At 50.0% G+C, this 21056-nt stretch overlaps 1 protein-coding gene across 1 annotated transcript in view; it reads left to right on the forward strand.

The window, feature by feature from the left end:
- Positions 1 to 21056, forward strand: part of NDUFA10 (NADH dehydrogenase (ubiquinone) 1 alpha subcomplex, 10, 42kDa) — a 48315-nt gene that overhangs the window by 19820 nt on the left and 7439 nt on the right. The window contains exon 9 of the mRNA XM_012663390.1: positions 6648 to 6756. Coding sequence (XP_012518844.1) covers positions 6648 to 6756 — 109 coding nt within the window. The remainder of the gene's footprint in view (positions 1 to 6647; positions 6757 to 21056) is intronic.

The raw sequence follows: 21056 nt of genomic DNA on the forward strand, positions 1-21056 counted from the left end.
CCTCCACGTCTTGTCCCCCTGGAAGGTCTGCAGGGCGGTGACGCGCACGGAGCTGCTGTCTCCTGTGGCAACAGCGCCTGCCTCTGGACACCTCCTGAAGGGCCTGCCCGAGGCTGTTTTACAGTTAGTTTTTTTTTTATAAGCACTCTAAAGTAATAATAAAAAGTATAGTATAGAAAATATACAAAGCAGTAGCAGTTGTTATCATTATCAAGAATGACGCCGCACATAATGGTGGTGCGGTGGGTTTGTTTGCATCGTCACCACCAGCGTGGGCGATGCGTTGAGCTGTGGCGTTGCGATCGGCGTTTTCAGCTCCACTGTAACCTAAGGGACTGCTGCCGTGTAGCCTGTCGTCACGCAGTGCACGACTGTATAAAACCAGGAGGAGTCTGCCCACGCACACAGGCAAGGTCAGTTTCACAGGAAAGCCGGAGGAGGGTTTCGCTGTGCACCCCCATCAGTGTAATTCGTGAATTGGCCTTGACTCCTTCTCTTCCCCAAAGTCCAGGTTTTGCCACCTCTGTCCGGGTCCTGGTAGGAAGCCGGTGGCACATGTGGCCAGATGATGGCGGAGAGTCTAGTGAAGGGACCTCTTGCCAGGGCAGGGCAGGGGCAGGGGACGACAGCAGGGTGGTGAGACACCAGGCCGTCCGCAGTGGGGAACTGGCCATCGGGAGGGACGTGCTTACCGGAATCCGGGGCGACGCTGCAGCTCTGGGAGAGGCCGCCCAGCCTAAGCCGGAGCCCCAGATACGAGGGGGACCCTGCACGCAGGACCTGGGAGAACAGATACTGGGCCTTGGATGGCACCTCTCCCCAGCTGCATTTGAAGTCAGAGGGCAGTGGACCCCACAGGAGCAAGGGGCCCGCCTCTCTGGCACAGAGCACCTTGGAGGAGGGGTGCAGTGGAGGTCTGAAGGGGCACATGGAAAACACCCCAACTGTCCCCCCAGGGGATGCGGGGGATGGTCACACTCACTGTTGCCTTCTGTCCAGAATGAAAACGTGTGTCCGTGCGTGGGATGGTGCAGCTACATGTCATTGTGCAGTGATGACAATTCCTCACCACAGGTGTTCTTCGTATGAGGTAGAGCAGGAAAGAAACGGTCTTACAGAGTTCCTGTAGTCCTCACTGGTGTAGCTGATCAGATACCCAAGTTTGCTTCCATAGCTTCCCCCTTGCCCACGGCCACCCCACATCCACCGTATCTCTGCCAGCACCTCAGCCAGCTGGGGGTCTTCACCCGGCGAGCGTCTAGACCTTTGTCTTGTAGGTTGCGGTCTCTGGGCCCCCTTCGGCTGGGCTTGCTGCGGATCTCCTCTGTGCAGAGCAGGTTTATCACAGCGAGTTGGGAGGGTGCGCAGACCAATAGGGAAAAAGGTTCAAGTCTGGAGAGACCCACGCACAGGCTCCGAGGTGCTCCCCCTCCTGTGAGGGGCACAGGGACACAGCAAGCTACTTGGTAGCATGTAGGTAGCGTGTCTGCCTGGAAGGCCCATCAGACACTCAATGCCCAGAATCGTTTCTGGTGACTGCTCATGCGGGCAACGACTCACAGCCAGCCGCACAGAGAGAAGGCAGGTGTTCACCATCAATCACGCCGCACCCAGCGCAGCGGCGCTCACTGCCCAGCCTCGTCAGCATGGGGCACTTCTTAGAGCATCCAGAAGTCAGCCCAGGGCCAGCTCCAAGGAGGACCTGCCAAAGCCAAGGGCAAGAGCATGGCCCTGCTCTGTGTGTGACGAGGGAAAGCCTTCGCGCAGGTGTGCGACAGCGCTTCTGGCAGACACGCTTCCGGTGGGGAAGGCAGATCTGAACCCAGGAACGTGGTTCTGCACCATGGCAGAGCCTCGGATTGTAACAAGGTTGGGTTTTGCCACCTGAGTCCAAGAGAGGGCAGGAGAGCTGAGCGCGCGTGGTAAGGATGAACCGCGGAATTTAGTCTGTGGTTTAGTTAGAATTAGTTTAGAATTTAGTTTAAACGGAAATGGCGGCGGGACAAAGGGGACTAGCGGTCGGAGGCACACCCACTTACGATAGCAAGGGGGAGCAGAAGTCCAAAGTGAGATGGAACAGCCTGCGATTCTGCTGCCAGGTGCCAGGGTCAACAGCTTAGTCAGGTTCTGCTGATCTGTCTTCAGATATGTGCGTGTTCGTGTATCTCTAATGTCGTGCTGTGTTGTGTGTGGTCTGAGAACATACCGTATGTGACTTCTCTCCTTTTAGGGTTATTACGGTGTTTCACATGGCCAAGAATGTTTTGTGTCTTGATTAATGTTGCCATTGAGCTTAAGAAGACTGTAGATTCTACTGTTGTGTGGAGTGTTCTAGAAATGTCAGTTAGATCAAGCTGGTTGATAGTGGTATTCAGGTTGTCCCTATCTTTACTGATTTTCTTTTTCTTTTTGAGATGGGATCTTCAATGTTGCCCGGGCTGGTCTCAAACTCCTGGGCTCAACCAATTCTCTTGCCTTAGCCTCCTAGGTAGGTGGGGTTACAGGGGTCACCATCACACCTGTCAGGCCTTACTCTGTCATCAGAACCTTGCTTAGAGCAAACCTCCATCCCATCTCTCAACTGCGTTATCGTGTCCCACCTTTACTCTGAAACCTCGTAGTTGACAGTTTGTCGACTGCGTACCTGAAAGGTGTTTGGAAATGTTTTCTCTGCTCCACAGCACTTTGACGGGGGAGGTGCCTCGTTTTACAGGTAATGTAACCACGGCTCAAAGCTCTGCCCTGCCAAGGTCGTGTGACCCCTGTGTGCAGGACCCGCCCTCTCAAACTGGTAGAGCTTCTGGTCCCCTGTGCCCTCTCTGTGGTCCTGTGCCTCGGGCCACCTAGCGCTGCCTGCTGCCATCATGCAGCCTCGAGTCCTGGTGGGATCTCGGCCCACCCGTCACCCGTAGTCCTAGCGGGACCCTCCCTTTCCCCACAGACCCCTGTGCCCTGCCTGGGTCCACCCTGAAGGTCGTGGGTTCCATTTTCAGTGGTTCCCTATCACCTGCTCCTTGTTCCTGCTGCCATCGGGGTTGCGTTCCCTCGTTCTGCCTCCATTTTCCCACTGAGATACCTCTTCATTCTGCCTCCGCCAGGTCACAGTGACCCTGTTTTCCTTTATTAGAATTCTTCGGTGGTTTATCTTTGTTTAGTCCTAGGTTCAAATTGTTTCCCAGAATTAATCCGGAATCCTGGTCACCTGCCTGGTTCTGCCTCTTCCGCCAGGATCCCAGCCATCTCCCCGGTCTTCGGCCCTCACCTGCCCGATGGCTCCCTGCAAATCGCAGCAGTCTTCAAAGCCTGGCTGTAGTCACCTTTCTGTTTTCCCTCAAAAACCTTCTCTTAACTCTAGTAGGCCATTACTGATACGGATTTACACGTGATCCTTGTTCGTATCGGTTCCTGCTGGGCAGAGTGTGGCGCCCAGTAAACCACCGAGACGAGGAGTGGGTCTGACTTGCCGACCCCCCACTGGGATACAGGGTCATTTTCTGAGCATCTGAAATGCGTGTTGATTTTATTCTATGCCGTGTCCAAAATTCACCTCTTAAAGTCATAATTTCAGTAGTTACTTAGCTTTTTGGTTATCAGAGCACACAGGATGATTCTGTAATTCCCTCAAAGTTTAGAAATTACGCCATTCAGTTGTTCCGGCTTACTATAAATGCTTTTGTTCTTTCCTGCTCCTGATATTTTGCTCCTCTTCCTCCCCCGTGGGTGTTTCATAAGTTTACAATGGCAACTGTGTTTATTTTCATGTGAGTACCATTTCTCGATTTGGAGGACTCAAGTGAAAATTATGACCAATTTTCTAAGATAATTATGTAAACATGCCATTTGCCACTTATACTCATTTTGTCCAGAACCTGACCAGATTATTGGTTTAGAACATCTTTGTACCATCTCAGTTACGTGTGGCAGCGTATAATTACGTTGTGTGTGTGCACGCTTAGACTGAGAGGCGCAATTGCCCTTCTCCGTCGTGACGGCGTTTGTGTTCCCAGCCACGGTGGTTCCTTGCTGACGGCGCCTGCTCGCTTGGCGCGGTCCCGTTCCCAGGCCTCTGACCCCACCTCCCCGCCTCCTCAGCGCCTGGGTCTTCACGCACCTCTGCTTCATGACTGAGACTTTTTATGTAACTCCTGGAGAACATCTTTTTAACGTGAAATTTTAGCGCTGCAGAACCGCGCTCCGGCATGTGAGTTTGGTGTAAGGATAGTGTTGCAAGCAGAACTTTGAAGTTCTGGAGAAATTGAAAACTAGGCTTTGGAAGTGTTTTAGGAGAAAGTATAGATGTTGTGTTAATTGGGAAACAGTTTTGAGTTGTAAAACATAATTCACCATTTTATTTATTTTTTGTTTTCCTGCCTCTTTTGTTTTTAAAATATATGGCCAAGTACCTCATACTGCGAACCACGCTCCCGAGCATTTTATCTTGTTTGGACACGTTAGCTTGTGATACGAAGAGGATACAGTATACTCAGTCAGTTTTGATTTCTTCTTAATTAAACTAAGTGCTCTGTGAACAGAGTGTTTTCTTTCTCTAGGTTTTGCTTCCTGAGTCATAAAAGGCTTCCTGTTGCCTTTGTTCCTTATTTATCTTCAGTCTCTACAGTTCGTGAGAGGTTGAGGTTTTGGGGGTTTACTGGAGATGCACATGGGCTCTTAATAGTCATCGTTGAAGCTCATCGTAATAAGTTGGAAGAACAGTTTAACCAGCTTTAAATAAGTTGTAGAGTAGTTGCAGCAGATTATCTTTTTAACGTTCAAAAACAGTTTGAAGTGCGCTTGCTTAGAGATTTTCCAGGTCACTATAATTCTGACCGATGGTGCGTAGGTGGCGCTGTTGCTCTCTGTAGCCCACACAGCTCCAGCCCATTGATTACTTTCTTATTTTCCAGCATTTTCTTAGGTTTTCTGAACTGTAGAGAAAACCACATCACCTTCCTACCTTGATTTTTGTTAACAATTAAAATATGAACTTCATTTTTAGTTGAAATTTTTACTGCGTTCAAAAAATTATCCATATACAACCGAGAATAATTCCGTTCGTGTTAACAATGAGACACATACTCACACATTGTCGGCACATGCTCGGGAGCTTTGGGAAGATGCACGAGGACGGCTACCAGCTTCCCACTTTGGAAACGGGGGCCGTGCGCAGACCTGGGAGAGTGGCGTTGACAATGAACGTCCGTGCTGTGAAATCTGATGACACCACGTTGCGTTTCCAGCAACGGCCCAACAGTGCAGTCTTACAAAATGCAGCAACTTTATGCCCTTTACAAACTTTCTGATTCACTTGCTTGAAATTTTTTTAATATTTGAATATTTTTGGGCAAGTAAAACCAACTTAATATTAAAACTAAGAAAACAATCTTATCTTTGCGTATGTACGTGACAGCCGTTTGCCTAACCACGTGGAAACTCACATAAATACACTTGGGAAAACAAACACAGTTAGCTTGGCAGCAGTTTCTTGGAATAGTGTTTGGGTTGTTGGATTGTTAACCGCGTGTGAGTGACGTGGTTTTTAGCGGGAAACTCATGGCTTGCTTTACCTTCCGTCTGCTCTGTCACCTGTCGCGGGTCCTCAGGTCTCTGTGGTTCTCTGTGGAAGTGTGATCCATGGAACCCATGAGCCTTGGGTTCCAATGGGGTGGTTCTGTTTGTGGCAGAGTCTACACAGGTGCCGTGGGGAACAGGCCTTGGGTTTGCATAGTGGGCCTGGACTCTCTCACGGAGTCTGGCCGGGAGCCAGGTACATTTACAGAATTTCCATTTGCGCCGTTACAAACAAGAAACATCTCCTGCTTTTATAACTCATTAATGGGAAAGTAGCCATTTAAAACAATTATTTTCTTTGGTTTGAGCCCTTAAGAAAGGAGGCTTTATTTTAATGTTTTTTTTCTAAAACCTCAAAAAAATGCTTTTCATCTTTAAGTATAATGGTTATATTCCAACTAAATTTAATTTAAAATATAATAAGCAAATTGTAACAAAGTATAAATATTTTAGCATTCAGCACAATGAAGTGGTGAAATAAAGAGAGTATCCTATGATCTGTGTTTGTGGGTGCCAGGGACAGTAGCGAGGTGGACCGCGGACGAGGGGTGGTCCAGCAGGCCGTCCGGGGGCCTCTGTCAGCGCCTTTCTTTGGGCAGCCTCAGCCTTTGAAACAGCAGCAAGGTACTGGCCTGTGCCCCGAGGGACTTCAGTGCTCGCTGTTTGGTCCCTGGGGATTCATTCTTGCAGATGTTCGGTGGCGTTCTGTGTGCATGGCACTCCGGCGTAGCTATTTGTAGCTTCTCATTCCTGCTCTGCCTATGTGTAAGGCACACGTTGACACCTTTTCTGTGTTCCCAGAACTGTATGCATTCCCAAAGGAATGTCACCTTTAGGCAACGAGACTTTTAAAACACTCTACCTCGGATTCAGAAAGAAATTTCAAAAAAGCAGCTCCAAATAGACCAAATGGCCTATCGGATGAAGGTTCTGCTTCGGAGATGGCTGCTTGGCAGTGAATAGCATTTATTTGAATGTGTGAATTTCTTATTTAGATTTTTTAGAAAATCAGACTTAAGCTTATTTTATTATGTTTATTTTGATGGTTTGGTGTGATCTGTATTTGTCTTATTTTTTAGGGTTCAGAATAAGTTGGAGGTGCTGAATTACACAACCATCCCCATCTATCTCCCAGAAATCACAATTGGCGCTCACCAGAGTGACCGCGTCTTCAATAAATTTCGAGAGGTAAGACCCCGGACGTGCGGGAGGCCGGCCAGCAGAATAGTCAGTCACTGCTCTGAAGGGAATGGTGTTGCTGTGTGTGTCTGTTCTAGGGAAGGAGCTTCTTTTCCATTGAAATAACCTCCTTTCCCCTATTTCTTTTTCTTTTTTTATTTAGTTTTTTAGCTTTATTGAGAGATAATTGACATATAATAAATTGCATGTATTTAAAGTGTACGATTTCATGGGTTTTGACATAGCCATACTACCATGAAACTATCACCACAATCAAGATAACGAACATATCCATTGCCCCCCCAGTTTCCTTGTGTTCTTTTTTTTTTATTTCAGCATATTATGGGGGTACAGATGTTTAGGTTACATAGGTTGCCCTTGCCTCCCCTCCCCCCCGCAAGTCCGAGCTTCAAGCGTGTCCATCCCTCGGATGGTGCGCATCGCACTCTTTGTGTGTGTGTATACGCATACCCTCCTCCCCTCCCCCCCTTTCCCCTATTTCTGTACGTAGCGTGGGGTGGTGACTGCCACAGCTGTGTTCTCCATCGGGCCTGTTACTGTTAGTTGGCAACAAATTCTTGCACTTATTATTTAAAATGGTCTTTTTTTGATCTTCATGTTAACTATTTTTTATTTTGGGATATTTCAAACTTTAGAAAATGACGAGAATAGAAAAATAACGAATCAAGACGGATAATGTATTACTATTGTAACTAAAGTCCACACTTATTCAGATTTCCTTAGTTTTTCCCTAATGTCCTTTTTTGTTCCAAGACTCCGTCTAGGATACTGTATGACGTTGTGTCGTCGTGTCTCCTGAGTACCTCTGAGCTGTGGCATTGATAGGTTAGGGTGACGCATCGAGCTTCCCCACTGTCACGTGACCTGCCACTGCTGACGCTGACCCCGACCCCTGTCCCAGGCCGTGTTGGTCAGCTCTCTGCACCGGAAGGGTACTCTTCCCTGTTCCCAGAAAGTCACCATGTGTACCGTAGGCTTCGTACTTGTCTGTTGAGCTAGACTTGTGTGACTGTTTAGAGGAAAGTTTTTAAAGAAAAATTAAGTTGCCTAATGTGGAAAACTGGTAAGTTGAAATTAAACAGTAATTTCTCTTAATTCAGAGAATTGCCTTTGTCCGTTAGAGACATAAGCAAATCAGCAAATTTCCTTCCCGAAATGGCATCGTGGGGACGCAGAGATGCATGATGAACCCCTCCGTAGATTTCACGTGCAGCTCTTGAAGGTCTGGGAGATTTGCAGCTTCTCCCAAAAGGCCCCCACCCAGACTGCGCAGGCTGTTTCTGGACACGTGTCTGTGGGCACGGGGAGGCTTGTCCCCCGTCCTCCAGGGCCATGCTCAGGGCCCCGTGGGTGGAGCTGCCTTCTGGCCTCAGTGGCCTCGTCATAGCCCTTAGCAACGAGTGGATACCACATGCTTCTGGTCGCTGTTTCTCCTCAGACACATGTTCCCCAAGAGCAGGAGGAGACAGTTTTCGTTTGAACAAAAGGCACACAGTTGGCAAGAGCAGTGGGTTCTTTTTATGTGGTCATCTAAACGGACAGGTTGTGTTAGCAGTCATTTCGTCAGATGTTGAGGGAACAAACAACTGTTGCTTTAAAAACACATTAAAAAGTAAAACCCTAACTATCAAACCTATTTTTCCCACTTTCTTCCTTTTTTTTTTCTTTCTTTTTTTATTTTTAGTAGAGACAGGGTCTCGCTCTTGCTCGGGCTGGTCTCAAACTCCCGAGCTCAAGCGATCTTCCTGCCTCGGCCTCCCAGAGCGCTGAGATTACAGGCAGGAGCCGCGGCGCCCGGTCCCCACTTTCTTCTTTTGGAAACAAATACTAAGGGTGCAGCATGAAGGCCAGTTTTCATGAAAATGTAGTTAGTCCACAGTCGTTTGTGTTTAGATTGCGTTCTTCCTTCTCACTCGTGCGTGGCTCAGCTGGGGATGGCAGGCCTAGCTTAGAAAGGTGGGAAATGTGTAGAAGGGACCCGTCCAGAGTCTGCCTCCTAGAAGGGACCGCACGGAGGGTGAGGCGGCGTCGCGCCCTGAGCACCTGCCGCTCGCAGAGGCCTCCAGGAAGACAGGCTGTGGGAGTGGCGTCTGGTCGGGTCAGAGTTGGAGGTTCCGAGGTTTAGTGAGAAGGTTTACCGTGAAGTTTGATTTGCAGCCAAATCGAGTGCTGTTTTCTAGGATTACATGTTACAGAAAGAAATAGCGAATAAAGATCCGAAAAGAATCAAGCTTTTCAGAAAGGTTTCGTCTTACGTACATTACAGAAGATGAGTGGCTAGAGAAAGTGAAGATCCGCCTTTGTCAGAGGCGAGGTTCTTAGTACACTCGCAAAGGGCGAGGAGCCCGGCCGCGAGGGCAGGGGGCACAAGGAGAGCGTGGTGTCACACGGGTAGAAGACGAGGGCCCCGGCCGTGGGCCTGACACGGTGCTGTTGGGGTTGGAAATGGGGAGACTGTCTGATTGGTCCCCAGGTGCGTCTGCAGATCGCTGGTTTGCTGCAAGGGGAGCAAGCGCTGTCTGGGGACAGACATTTCAGAGGAGACAGGACCTTTTATTGATAGGGCAGAGAGTGCTTTGCGGCCATTTATTTTCTGCAGCAAGCGGAGGCCGTGGGGTGGTTTTCATGGCAGGGGTCCTTAGAAGCCGATACCTGGCAGGGACTTCCTCACTGCCCAGATTTTTTTAAGACATGTTGAAAATACGTGTTTTAGCCAGACTCCACCAGCAACTTGAGAAGCTTATGTAATCCCAATTAATGTTATAAAGGTAATAAAATGACCAAAAACGTGCCTCATAATTTCATGAGGAACGTGAGATGCACGGGCACCGTGCTCACGCAGAGACGTGGAAGCGGGCGGGGGTCCGCGTGTCACGGCGTGGTTGTGTCGTGCGCGGTGTGCGTGTTCCGTGGCCGCTGGTGAACTCGTCCGTGTTTGTGGTTGGAAGCTATTAGGTAGCACTTCTGATTCTTGGAAAAAGGAATAGTGCTTTGACTTTGTTTTAATTAAGTATTTTAGTTTCCTTTTCTCTTTCAAGATTTTCCTGATATTTCTTCTGTCTTTGGTGTTTTGTAGTTTAGCAAGATGGGTCTAGATGAGAGTTTCTTTTTATTGGCGCCAGTACTTTCTGCTCTTGCTGAGAGGATCGTACTCCTTGCTTGTATCACAGGTACCCTCGCTTCGCTCTCTTTAAACATGTTAAACACAGGTACTCTCGTTCTGTATCCGGCAGTGTCTGTCTGGTTTTGTCATCGTTTGCTGCTCTTACCCAGGGCGGCTTGTCTCCCTCGCTGCTTTGGAGACTTCGGCTGCTGCGCTCCTGCCTCTGTGGCTCGCCCCGGGCATCTGGCGAGAGCGAGCCCCTCCTGGGGAGGATTCCACGGAAAACGCAGACGCCCGTTGACAGACACTGTTTCTGTGTAAGTGGGTCCAAGTATTGTATTTAGCTGGACACCCGCGTTATTTGCTCACTGGCAGCCCCACTGGGAAGGACCGTTTGCTGCCGCCCCAGGCCCTCGGAGTCCTGAGGAGCAGGGATTTGCGGCGCCTTTGTTGCGTGTGGTATTCCAGGCCCTGGAGGTGGTGTGAGTTTCAGCCCCCCAGTCCCGTGTGGGGACAGGCTCTGGTCACGAGTTCGCAGTGGAGACTGTTCTGTCCTCCCTTCACCGAGGGCAAGGCCCTCGCAAGGACACCGACGGGCTTGTCTTCTGGCTCCCAGGCAGCTCCTAGAATGTCCCCAGGGCAGCTGTGGCTTCAGCCAGCCACTCCGGTTTTCAGCGCACTCTCCGTTTTTAGCCCCTTGTGATTTCTCCCGAGCTCAGCAATGCGTTTGAAAGCATTTCTAGAGATTTTGTATCAGGAGGCTTTTCAGGATATCAGCGCTGCCGTGGTGCTGGAAATGGAAGGCTCCTCTGTTTCTCTTTATAATCTGAAAGCCTATTTTGGTGCTGGTTCTTCCCGTGTCCTTTCTGCAGAGGAGCTGTCTGAATTAGAAATTCTCGGGGTTATGTGCTCAGTAGGTATTTGCCCAGTGAACAATCCCCCAGGATGGAGAATTCATCAAATCCCCAACCCGCAGGCATAGACATGGGAAACCTGCTGATAAAAGAATTTTTGCCTTTTATTATAATCAGAGAGTTCTAGCGAGGAGATACAGTCAGGCGTCTTGGGAGCTCCGAGATACTAGGAATGACAGTGTACCGCTAACACTTGCTGCTAAGCTTGACACGACAGACAGCCCCCAACCCCGAGACATTGTCACCTCGATACTTTACCACGCGCCTGTCACTGGGCAGATGCGTGCCGTGCCAGGCACTGCGGTGGCACCGGGCTGCTCCAGGGAGTGAAGCCAAGCCCTGCCCTCAGGGAGCTTTCATCCTCGTGGGGGCAGGTGATAAACAAATCGGTAACAGGGCGTCTGGGGCTGGGGGAGAAAAGGCTGAGGGGGGCGGGAGCTGTCGTGTGGGGAGCTGTCAGGTACCGAGGCAGTGGGAGCAGCCTCCCCTCAGGCCGGGCAGCAGGTGCAGCGGTTCTGAGTAGGGTGGGGCAGCCGGGCATGTCGTTCTGGGACCGCGGAGAGCCTGATGTGGCCAGCGTGGCAGGATACGACGGGGCAGGCACAGGTAGAGCCGGGGGTGAGCTGAGAGCTGGTGGAGGCCGGGGCTGGCTCCTGGTGAGGCCACGGCATCTGCCCACTTTGAGAGCAGTGTGGTCTCAATTATGAGTTAAGAGGGTCGTGCTGTCCGTCAGGCTGAGCATCGGCTGTGGGGGCAGAGGTGGAGGTTGAGGAGGGCTCAGCAGGTGTTCCGGTAGTCTGGGCGACAGGTGCCGGGCTGGCTCCGAGGCTGGTCGCCCTCCCTTTCCAGGACCCCACTTCCAGGGGCAGCCTCGCCCTGTCCTTGCACAGCCAGAACGGTTCTTGCTCGTTAGGTTTCCAAAGCCACACAGAGCACTGCTGGAGGATCCTGTAACACGGGGGTGTCGCGGGAACGGTTATTGGGGGGGCTCCCCAGTCCCCGTGTGTTCTGTGTCTTCACCTGGTGGTGCGCGTGCAGGGACTTGTCTTACTCTCTTTCAGACTTGTGTGTGTGACCCCGGCAGAGAGAAGGTGGCGCAAGCGCGGACGACACTAGATTTACCCGTGTGGGTTAGACAGGTGGCTGCAGCTGGGCGATAGGGGCCACAGGTCGAAGATGGGACGTTGCTCTTTGTAAATGGACCTCGGCGTAAAGGCTTTCCTTTGGGAGCCACAGGCGAACTTACTCATGCATATCTTCTCGTGGTCCTCACGCTGAACCTCATTTACTGTTGTGCAAATGATCCCAGAAGGGGTTGCTCCGGAGAGACTTCCAAGGAGTCCTGTGATGCCGGGGAGCCTGTCCAACCCGGCCTGAGCGTGTTTGTGAAATCTGTTTGCAGTTTGCACATTGAAACGAAGCCGTTATTCTAACTTTCGTATTAAAAGAGAGTTCGATGTGATTTAAGTTATGCTTTTCATTAGAGCTCAGGTTCTTTTATAAGAAGAAACTGATTTTTTAGGTTCTTTTTTTAAAAGCATAAAAACCAGTGGGAAGACAGAATTCTTCCCCAACGGATCTACGGGTGGCTCGCCCACGCCCATTTCAACAGACTTTATTTTAGCAACTCACCTTTACCAAATTGTGCCAAAGTATTTCAACCTAGTTTTAATAGAACAGCGGATCTTCCTTTCAGACTCGTACTCAGTAGGTTTTCATAAGCTTTAATTAAATCCTGCAGTTACAAGAACAAGCGCAACTGGTGTGGCTGTTGGGAGCAGACCACGGACTCATCCCACGGGGGGCCTGCGTGTCCGGGTTGGGGCGAGCGTGGGCTCGCTGCGAGTGGTCAGGCCAGGGTCTGTCGGGGAGCGTTCTGCCGGCAGGAGGGCTGGTGAAGAGCTCGAGCTCGCAGAGCACCCGGAGACAGGCCAGACCTCGCGGCCCTGGAGCCCGCAGAGGGGCCTCAGCAGCCGGTACAGACGCAGCAGGAAGGTTGGGGTGGTGAGGGCTGAGTGTACTCAGGACGCTGCCTGCGTGGCTAGGTGGCAGGTGACCCTGGAGAGGGCAGGGTGAGGTGGGTGGTGGGAATTGGTTGTCCCATGGCTTGCTGTTTTGCTTTGGTTTTAAAGGCTGAGGCATTCTCTGTGTTTATAGGCAACGGGGTCAGTGCTGATGGGGAGGGAGAGGCAGTGCCAGGAAGGAGTGGGGTCCCAGGGGCAGCCTCCAACCCTCAGGGACCTCGGTTCTCCAGGCAGGCCTGGCCACCTCCGGGGAGGCAGGGAAGCCCCACAGGACCCGCGGCCAGGGCAGATCACTGCCTGTTTCTTGAGACCTCAGACCTAGCCCTTGGGGGTGGATGAGGGCTCTGTTCTCCTCCAGAGAGACACTCCTCGATAGATTGGCCACGCGCGACGTGGAGACATGGAACCTACCTCTGGGGTGCCGTGCGGGGCAGGCGAGCTCATGCACGCCGATTGCTCGGCCCAGCGCCCAGTGACCACGTTGGCTGCGGTTGTTGAGGCAGCTCCTTCCTTAATTAAAATCCACTGGTGCTCATCGCGGGGCTGGTTTCAGACAACAGATTACAGCTATTTGACTTCTCACGTTCGTGTTTCATGGCAGCAGAGAAGCACTTCCTGTGCTGAGCGCTGTGTGTGCGTGGCTGAACATCCTGGGACAGGAGCTCAGCGGTCTCTGGGGAGCAGGCTTATCTTGCAGATGTCTTGACTGGCCATTGAAGGGACAAGGTCTTACAGCTCAGGTTTACATGCGGAGGTTCTTGTCCCCGTGCGTCCTCTCACCTGTGCAGCGAGCCCAGCTGCCTGTTCTAGGTACATGGGAACCCTGTTCTTTCCCGTCAGCTATACCCTTGAATGGGGACTCCAGGGTCAGTGCCAGCTTGCAGAAGCAGTGGAAGTGTGTGCTGTGGAGGTGACCCTGATTGGGCCCCCTGGACCCCATGTTCCTTTGCCTGCGTGCGCCTGCTGATGGGTGGCGGCCTTGAGCTGCAGCAGGAGGACGGCAGTGGGGTCCAGGTGGGGTCCACTGCTGTTAGGGAGAAGCCCCAACCACCCCCTCTGGACTCCTGCCTCTCTTGGCTTCTTCCTCTAGCCAGAGCCAGGCTTCCAGTCAAGCTTAGGGAGACCCCCGGGCTGAAGATCCACACCCCACCCCCACCCCCAAAGTCCAGATGGAGTCAGGGGAACCAGGCCATTTGTCTGGGGAGGGTCCCATCAGTTCTTTTTGCTGCTTCTTGGAGTTCTGTAGTTTTTGCTTTTGGCCTTGCATTAATATAGTTATAAGGGTGCGCAACTCCTGTTTGGGACACAGTCGTCTAAATCAGTTATGCCCCTGGAAGTTGCCGTTATCCTGGGACGGGGATGGGGAACCTTTTCATGTTGGAAGGCCACTTCAAGAAACTTCAATTAGATATACTTAAAAATGCACATTATTTTGTAAAAATCTAACTACTATATACTTAAAAATTTCAAAAAATGAAAACTATTTGTTAATTTTAAAGTTAACTGACCTTTTAATGACTTTGTTGTGTGTACTTTTTATTAGAAAGCATTTGAATATGTGGTTGCAGCTTGGAGGTCTGGTTTCAGATGATCGTCTAGGCGGGTGTCAGTCGTTTGTGACCTTAAGGGCATCTTGATTTGGGTTGGGTAGGAGAATGCAGATTCGCAGCAATGAGCGGTTGAAAAGCAAGAAACCATTTTTCGGGCATGTTGCCGAAGGCATGGGTATTTTACTGCATTTTTCAATATTTCAATTGGATCTTTCTTAGCATCAAACAATGACTTTAAAATGTCATCCCCTGAGAGCTCAGTCAGTTCCGTCTCTAGTTCTTTAGGTGCCCTGGTGATACCAGCTGGATGAGGCTGGAGTGCTGATATGAGTGATGTCATGATTCCCAAAGTCAGTGAACCTTTCATTGTATTCTCCAATTAATGGGTCTGTAACAGCTGCGTAGTCTTCAAGTGGTTTACAGAGTATATCAGCATATATGGCAGCATATATCATCCGGCTCATCAGTGACCTCTGCTAGCTGGGGAAAGTGCTCGTCCAAGATTTCCTTCTGAAGAAGAAGTGTTTTGAAAAAAGATAGCTTTTTTCGAAATGCTTGGATTTTTTGCCCTATTATAGACTTAGTTTCACCTTGCAAAGAAATATTCAAGTTACTTTAATTTGACATGATACCACACAGAAATGCTGCATTCCTACAGAAATCTTCTTTCAATAATTCACATTGCCGATTCTGTTCTTCATAGAATTTAACTGTCCTTTCTCGCAGAGATAAAATTTTGGCCCACACCTGTCCCTGCAATAGCCATTGCACTTTAGAGTGATCCGGCAAATCCACGCTGAATACCTCAGAGTTCAACAGGTGTTACGAAACTGGCCACGCCACTGACTGTGCAGTGGGAATGTAGTAACAATACTTATAACTTGTTGCAAAGTGTCACTTAAAATAGTAGCTTTAGCACAGACATTTTGCTGATGCAAGATACAATGAAAAGAAATGAGAGCCTCAGGATCTGTTGATACTTTCTTTATCTGTGCAATAAACCCTTCATGTTTTCCTGTCATGGAAGGTGCCCCGTCTGTACATACACTCACTAAATTACCAAATCAGTCCAACTTCACAACATTTATCTTGAAAGTTGTTGAAGATATCTATCCCCCATGTTCTGTTTGCAAGGGTTCCCAAAGCAAGTAACTTCGTAGCAAAGAGAATCTTCTGTTATGACCCAAATGAAGTGTAAAACCTGGACCAAGTCAGTAGTATCAATCGATGCATCCAAAGCGATGGAATAATATATATTTTCCTTTTGAAGTATTGCATGAAGTTGTTCTGTTAAGTTGAAGCCTAATTCATGCTGCAGATCAGTTACGGTTCTCCTTGAAAGAGACAGTTGTTTGTACTTTGAAACATTATCAGGGTCTGAGCATCCTACAACTTGGACAGTGCATTCTTTCACAATTTCTGCATCGCTGAATGGCTTCCTTTTTCTCCCAAGTTATAAACTGCTTTATAAATTGCTTCAGTGGCATTATTTCCAGGTCTTACGGCTGCTTGAAAGAATTGTCTTTGCTTTTCATCTTTTAATTTCTTCAATATAACCTTTTCTGCCTCTCCCTCTAATTTAAAATATTTGTGGTCCTTTCGAGTGTTACATGCTGATGAGCATTGAATTTCTTTAATGTTGATATTGCAGTATCACAAAGCAAGCAAATCATCTTTAGCAGAAACAAGATAATATTGCATTCCCTATCCTCATTAAAAAATGTGTTTTCTTCCTTCAACATTCTCTTGGTCTTTGACATGATGTCTTCTCCGACATGAGCAGACAGAATTAAAAAATACTGTTGAGCCATGCAACTATTCACAAATTCCACGTCAAACAGAAACACACGGCACCACTGTCACAAGCTGATAACAGAGTGGTGTACTCGACCCCCATAAACTCTGCCAGCCAGTCTGGTGTGGCAGTGGCTCCAGTCGGGGGGAAGTTAGAGCTAAATCATGAGTGTAGCAGCTGTCAGTTTGGCCTTTATGGCTTACTAATGTTCTAATTGTGCCAGTCAATCTGGGAGGATTATTTCATTGAAATTTATTTTGTTCTTTAGTATTTTAAATACATTCATTTTAAAGATAAAAATATAAAACATGAACAAATATGTATTAATAAAAATAAAAAGATTTGTTCTGTAAAATTTGGATTTAGTCAAAAGGCCGCACTTGAGGAGCTAGAAGGCTACAAGTGTCCTTAAGACTGCAGGTCCCCACCCCTGTCCCGGGAGCTGATTTCACTGAGGAGTTGAGCGTTTTTCTTGGATCTTCTTCATGGGGCTCCTCTCGGCTCTTACGGCCTCCGAAGCAGCTGTTAGTTTCTGGCTCTGCGTCGTGGGGTCATTATACATTCTGCGGTGGCCCTGCTGGTCACTCTGCAGTGCACTTAGAAGGCCCTTCATCCTGCAGGACGGAGCTCTGCCTTTTCTGTGTATTCATCAGGTGCCCATTTACGGCACTCAGTGCTGGACACAGTGCTGAAGGTGGGGACACAGCCCAGCTCCTGTGCTCTGAGGACGCACCCCTGGGCACGCAGACGTGTGCACACAGCGGGCCGTTGCTGCGGAGGGAGTGGGGACTCTTGGGAGGGCAGGGATGTGTGCTGGTGGCCGGAGCGTCTGAGCCGTCCCCACTGAGCGAGGAGGGGTCTGGGGGCGGCTGGGGGGGAGCGGCAGCTCTGTGAGGCTGGGGCTGCAGGGCGCTGGCGGCTGGCTGGGGACCTGGAGCAGGTGATGGGCAAAGGGGAGGAGAGATGGGGTCGGAGGGTGAAGGAGCTGAGATCACACGGGCTTGAGCTCCATCCTGAGCCACGTGGGGCGCGGTGAGTGTGAGCTGAGCCTAGGAGTTTGTAGGTAACAGGTGAGCGCACTGCACGTTGCTACATGACTGAGTCCTGGGTCACGTTGTGAAGAAGGGACTTATGTCGGTGTCAAGGAATAATTCAGAAAGGTTCTCAAAGACGTTGGGATTTGAACCAGAGTTTAAGATTTATAGATTTTGATGCTTTACGGGCTTTATTTCAAATAATTCACTGACTACAATAAACCCCGTGAGGTAGATTTTTAAAGATAAAAAAACAAGAGTAAGGCTCAGAGAAGCTAGCTCAGGGTGATGCACCAATAAATGGAAGACGTGGGTGATGGCTGAGAAGACGTTCTCCCGGCGGGGGAGGTGGTTGCTGCTGGGGGGAGACCCGGCACCGCGGGGCTGGCTTCCTGGAGGGCTTTGGGTTCTCCCCGCCGTCGGCTGTAAGAGGAAGTGTGGATGCTGAGCTGGGGGGGGCTGCAGATTAACCCGGTGGCTGTGGCCCCAGAGCTGGAGGCGAGAGGCTGGTGGCAGTGACATCTGGAGGAGGGATTATGGGATGGGTGGGGAGTGTCATGGGGTGAGCAAGACCTGAGAGGCAGTGGGAAGACCAGAGGCAGGAGCTGATGAGGGCGCTGCTTCTGCCGACGATCGCGGTGGTGGCAGGGCCAGCTGGCTTTGAGCGCCTGCTGTGTGCTGGGCACCATGCTGTTGCCAGGAGAAGGCGCTGCTATCACTATTCCAGTTTGCAGATGAGCGGTCAGGCAGAGTGGTTGTTGGGGTCCTGCGGCTCCTCGGAGGGTGGGGCTCACATCTGGGCAGGTGTGGCTGGGCTGCCGAGCTGCCTCCCGTGTGCCTCCCGCCAGGACTCCCGAGTGTGGGCCCTGGGGTGAACACACTGCACGGACTGGAGACTGGGGTCCGAGCAGTATTTATTGACACGTTTCAGAGGGGCACGTGTACCTGGAGCATGAGCAGTATTTGTTGACCCACTTGCCGTTGGCCGCCTTTCCCCCTTCTGCACTTGGGGCTGACCCTGTACACGTCCCTGAAAATGCTGAGTGGGTGTGTGGCAGACTGATTTTTTAAAGTCATTTTTTAAACGTCATATCTGGTCACTTTTTATTTCTTTTTTGAATTTCAGAATATTACGGGGGTACAAATGTTTAGGTTACATATAGACACTTTTTGTTTCTATACAGTCCTTCCTTGGGTTAGACGAACTGTGATTTGTTTCCACCCCACCGATTCAGTCTCTGCAATTTAAGGAGGCCCAGTGGGGGCCGCGGAGACACCGTCTCCCTCCATCCCTCTGATGCTGGCCCAGACAGTTGCCAGGACGACAGAATCCTCTGTTTTCTCTCCTGCTATTTTTGTTTCTTTACTATCTCAAGTTGTTTTCATTTTCTGTATCAAGTTCTCCTTTACCATTTTTTAAAATAGAGGCGACGCTGTGTGTTCTTGCCTTTCTGAAATTCACTTTGACAAGGACAGACTCCCCTGACAGGGAAGAAGAAAGGCCAGACTCGATTGGCCTAAATTTCCTCGTGACATTCAGACCTTACTTAGGACTCAGTTTGATACCCAGTTATCGTGTTAAAACACAAATTCTCCGTTCGCAAGCTACGTAAGTGAGTTTGGGAGTGATCAGTGAGTTTGGGAGTGATCACGTAATGTCACACCTTGAGCGTGCCCTCCCCGGTTAGCGGGAGAGAAGCGGCCCCGCCTGCCTCTGTGCCGCTCTCCGCGCTCCGGAGGTTTGTCCTGGGCACTCGGCGCTGCTCTGTGTGTCCCAGTTACTTACATTTCTCTGTGCGGAAAATTACCAACACACGTCATTTGGAAAAGGTGGTTGGTCTGAAAGTGGACTTCTACCAGGTGCACGGATTGTATGTAAGCGCTTGTCGCTGCGTGGCATCTGCGTGTCTGCAGACATGACGTGGTAAGACAGCGTCTCACATGCGATCGGAAAAACCAGGAGTGCCCTGACTGTGCTGTGTTGAATTGCGTGTTGTGGAGTTTTTAGAAAGGATGCTATTCATATTTTCGGGTATGAAACAAGTGCTTAGGTTCGGAGCTTTTCTATTGCTCACAGCTGACAAGAGTTGAGGGGTTAAGACGGTTGAACTACATGATATTGTGATATTCATTCCGACAGCTAAATAAGGATATATTTGTAATAGGCTGCAGTGTTTATGTGTTAAAAATAGAAGGCACTTATTTTTATAATAAAAAGATGGTTTTTGAAAATTGACTTTGATAAAACAAAAGTTTTTTTGAAAATTGATGTCAATTTTTTTATACCTGACTTATGCTGTACAATAATGGAAATTTGGGAAATTGTGTATCAGAGAAGTGACTTTAATAATTTCTATAATGTTCTTTAAAATTAATGAAAAATTCTAAGCAGAGCTCATTAGCATTTATATCTAATAATGGAAAATACGAGTTGGAAATTGGAATCCCCAAATCACCTCAGAACTATTTAGTAGTTTCAAGCTCCTCAGAGCATCTGGAGAGAGCAGAGTCAGTCGCACCTAATAACTCATTTCCTGCCTCAGTGGAGTCAGGGAGATGCAACAGACGGCTTCAGTCAGTCCTTTTTTTTTTTTAATGCACCTATTTACAGTAATGTAGTAAAGGATTTCGTGCTGTAGCGCGCGCGCGTGTGTGTGTGTGTGTGTGTGTGTGTGTGTGTGTTGGTCCTTCGGGAAAACACCTTCAACTAACAAACCGTGAGCATCGTTGAGTGTCCCCGAAGTGACTACTAGGATGTTAAAATTCCCCAAGAACAGGCTTCGAGGTTCACGTGAAAGGGCCTGCGGAAAGATCAGTCCCCGTGACCAGGTCAGAGTGGACTGCGGACCACAGCCCACCCGCCCAGGAGCTCTCACAGCTGAACCTCCACCGTGTGCAGACTGACAGGCGAACGGAATCGGAGGGAACGCGGGAACTCAGGACGCCTGACTGAAGGAAGACAGAGCTGTGACTTTGTCTTCGAAGTCGGCACACTGAAGGTTACGGTTTCATTCCGCCCGCGCTTGCATAGCGTAGTGGGGAAGGGATTCCTGGACGTGATGACCGGAAGGTCGGCACCACCTTCAGCCTGGCCCTCCCAGCCCGGTGACCTTGGACAAGTCAAGCCTCCGAACGCCTCCTGTGTCAGGGTCACCCGCATAACAGCAGCAAAAAGACTGCAGACTGCCCACTGCGTCAGCGAGCACGTCAGCCCTCGCACCGGTGTCTCTTTCAGGTGAGTACGGAAGGGAAGGTCAGAGGATTTGGGGAGTCCCGAGAAGGACAAGCCCCTCTGTCAGCAGGGGGACGCCGCGCGGAGACAGGGCGCCCTGATGGCAGGGCTCCAGGGGACAGAGACGGCTCCAGAAACGTTTCAAGGAGAGTGACGCGGGCACTGAGCGGAGGACAGGCGCGGCCTCTGCCAGGAATCGCAGGTCGGCCGCTGTGCTCAAGAGACGTCTGCCTGGAGAACTTCGGGACTCGTCTGACAGGGAGACGTCTGTTTGGCCTTCTCCCCGTGGGTTTCCCGAGGATTATTTGCTATCAGCCAGTCACACTCACTAAAATAAATAAGATCACACTCACTGAAGTTAAATAAACAAACATGTTCTTTCCTACTTAACTAAAGCAGCGTTTTTGGAAGGAAGCGTCGGGAAAGGTTTGGCCAGGCCGACGGGTGTCCTAGGGCCAGAGGCGCTGTCAGGAGGGTCCCACGTCCACAGGAGCGGCTGGCGCTGGACGCTCTGCCGCGCTCAGCCACTGGCAGGGCCCATCACATGGGGGGTGGCTGTGGCGTGGACGAGGCTTTGGGTCCTGAGGGTCCGCAGTGCGGGGCCCCCGCAGCAGGAGCTCCGAGTAGCACATTTCT

This window comes from Propithecus coquereli, unplaced genomic scaffold (assembly GCF_000956105.1).
Source record: "Propithecus coquereli isolate 6110/MARCELLA unplaced genomic scaffold, Pcoq_1.0 Scaffold803, whole genome shotgun sequence".
Taxonomy (NCBI): Eukaryota; Metazoa; Chordata; class Mammalia; order Primates; family Indriidae; genus Propithecus; species Propithecus coquereli.